The sequence below is a fragment of the Nicotiana attenuata genome, chromosome 11 (genome assembly GCF_001879085.1).
Source record: "Nicotiana attenuata strain UT chromosome 11, NIATTr2, whole genome shotgun sequence".
Taxonomy (NCBI): Eukaryota; Viridiplantae; Streptophyta; class Magnoliopsida; order Solanales; family Solanaceae; genus Nicotiana; species Nicotiana attenuata.
In genome coordinates this window covers 42,647,995-42,651,172 of record NC_031999.1, presented here as the reverse complement: position 1 = coordinate 42,651,172, position 3,178 = coordinate 42,647,995, and the positions used below count along the sequence as shown (strand labels likewise).

General features: G+C 38.5%; 1 protein-coding gene across 1 annotated transcript; it reads left to right on the top strand.

Moving 5' to 3' along the window:
- On the top strand, positions 874 to 2,552 carry LOC109234404 (protein RTF2 homolog). The gene has a single exon (XM_019400383.1). It carries the CDS (start codon positions 1,068 to 1,070, stop codon positions 2,250 to 2,252), a length of 1,185 nt encoding a protein of 394 aa, XP_019255928.1. The 5' UTR covers positions 874 to 1,067; the 3' UTR covers positions 2,253 to 2,552.

Genomic DNA, 3,178 nt, shown 5'->3' with positions numbered 1-3,178 from the left:
CGTTGGTGATTGCCAATTCCATATTGAAATCTCGTACACTTATATATAACGGATATGAACCTAAGTTTTTATTCTCTTTTTTGGTCTCCATATACGCACGAACCCCCATATCATTCCTAATCTCCATTGGGGGACAATTGTCGTTCACTATGTATTTGATTTCTACAATTTTTTCTGAAGTATCAATCGATAGTTGTTCTGTAATTGCAGGAATCAGAATACTGTAGCTTGCATTCTCATCTACCACAATGACATCAACTTCAAAATCTCTAAATCTGCCATAGTTATCCCAATTCCCATTCAATTGTAGCATGATTGCGATTTTAGACATGATTGCGTGTTGTTGCTGATGTATTATTCTAAATTTTTTCGTTTTTTTGTATTTCTAGATTGAGAGAAAAAAAGATGAAGAACAGATATATGATCGCCAATTTGATTTATGAAAATGACGAAGAACAGAATATAGCAATTTTGAGTTGTTGAATCTCGAAGATTTGAATTCTACAATTTGAATTCAGTTTGTTGAAGCTGTTCGTACTTTTTTCTTTTAAGATTTTTGAATTGTAGTATAAGAGTAAATTACGCAGATGCGAAATCTCCTTTCCGTTTCCAAAATTTGAATTTAATGTAGAGTCAATCAATCCCAAGATTCTTTCCTGATTTTTCGCGCGTTATTAAGGGAAGATTTTGCCCTATTGATTCCTAATAAACGAATGATACAGAAATTGTAGGAAAAATGTGGACTAGGCGGGTAATTTAGATACTATGCACATATTTGATAATAAAATTTTATATATGGTATAGGAAGCAAAAAATCCCATTGGATTATGGGTGAGCCCAAAAACAAAATCAAACGGGTCCGAAGTCCTATGGCCTAAACGTCGGTGCACCGAGTTTCTGTCAAACAAATTTCAGAAGACTAAAATACACTAAATACAACGATCAAAATACAGTCTTTCCCCTTTTCGTGAACCAAAGCTTCGCACCTGTTCGCTCTTCGATTTCTCTTCATTTCAGGTAAAATTTTCATATACTATCTTCAATTTAAATTCATAAAATTCCTAGTAATGAATCCCCAAATGCGTAATTTCCCAATTTTCATCCAATCGCCTGAGCTTCAGATCTCCAATCATGTCCTAAATCTCGAAAACCCTAACCCTAATTTCACTTTGCGAGACCTCAAATCCAATTTAATGGACAAAATCCATAAATCATTAGGCTCAATTAAGGATAATTCTGTTTATTTTACATTCAATGGTCGGCCCATTAAGGATTCAACTCTATTACATGGTTCTGGGATTAGCCCTTTTTCCACTTTAGTACTCCGCCTTCGCCTACGTGGCGGGGGTGGGGATGGAGGTGCCACGGGGGCGGAGTCCCGGGACTGTTATCTGAAGATGTATGCAACTAAGAAACCGGATAAAATTGACCCGAATGAAATTAGGTTGTCGAAATGGTTGAATTGTGCTTTGTCTAACGAGTCATTGAAGCATCCTGTTGTTGTCGATAAGCTTGGGAATTTGTTTAATAAGGAGGCTTTAGTTGAGGCTTTATTGAAGAAAAGGGTGCCTAAGCAATTTGGGTATATAAAGGGATTGAAAGATATGATTCCAGTTGAGCTGTCGGTGATTCCGGGAAAAGTGGATAGAGGGGTTGGTGATGGTGAGGGGACCAGGTTTCAGTGCCCGATAACTGGGTTGGAGTTCAATGGGAAGTACAAGTTCTTTGCTTTGAGGGGTTGTGGACATGTTTTGAGTGCAAAAGCTTTGAAGGAAGTGAAATCCTCGGGTTGTTTGGTTTGCCACAAGGAGTTTGTTGAGAGTGACAAGCTTGTGATTAACGGGAGCGAAGAAGAGGTTGCGGCTTTGAGGGAGAGAATGGAGGAAGAAAGAGCGAAATTGAAGGATAATAAGAAGGTGAAGAAAGGGAAGAATGGGGATGTAGCTTTGAATGGTGATGAGGCATTGGGGGTGCCACGCTTGAGTGGGATGAAACATGGGATTGAGGATAAGCTAGCAGAAAAGGATGCGAGGAAAGTGGAAGGAAAAGGTAAAATTGGCATTAACAGTAAGATTGAAGTGAAGGATGTGAAGAATAGTGCGAGTAACGGGTCTGGGAAGCGATTTAAGGCTGTTGATATAGCTCCAGCTCATGCTACAAAGGAAATCTATGCCTCTATTTTCACTTCTTCAAGAAAGACCGACTTCAAGGAGACTTATTCTTGCAGATCTTTGCCCCTTGGAAGAAACTGATCAGCTACATCTTTTGAGGTGGTATGCTAGTGTCTTGGACTTGGTTTTATTGTCTTAGAATGTTGTTTCTTCAAAGATAGTTACATGCTTGATCACTGAGTCGTAGATGTTGCCTCTTGCCATTTGATTCAGTCGGTACTTTATTGGTGTAACATGACATTTGTGATTGTAAATTTGATATTTCTCGAGTTCTGGTTAAAGACTATAGTAACTTTATGCTCACTCTCTCTTTTACCTTTCTTTTTCTCCCCTTTTGTGGGTGTGTTGTGGGTGGAGGTTGAGATGCCCATTGTTTGTTAATTTCTTATAAATAATTGGTGATGTTAATAATTCTTGTCATTCTGATACCTCTCAATCAGCTGTAAGATAACGTGATGACCGCCTTGAAGGTGGTTGACTGTCGTCTCAGATTACTACGCCCTATGTTTGGCTTGTTGCACTGCGTTTCCTGGAAGATGACAATCTCATTTAGTTGTTTATAACGCCCAATCCTCGTCGAGGCTTTACTGATTGATTAGCTCTCGAGGCTTCATTGATGTGGTGTAGTATCCAATCAAGAACCTTTATACCATTGTAGAAAGGCAGACTATCTTCTGTCAAGAAGCTCTTCTCTAATGAAGAATGGCTTCTTTGTTCCTTTTTCTTTTGGTTTTCCAGATGTTATTCACCCTTTGTTTACCTCTCTTCATTTCTTTTGACAATTCCTTTCAATGAAGTTTCGGGTGGCATAGCCAAAAACATCATGTTAGACATGAAAGTTGATATAATTCTCAATGCAGCTGGAGAAGACAAATTCTCAACAAGGTTTATGTAGTTGTTTTGTGTCATTACGGTTATCTGTTGTTTTCTGTATGTATTGCTTTCTGGTGGTTTCATGGTCTTCTTGTATGTCGCGTCATTGTGTTGTGCCTTCTCTTAGGCCCTGT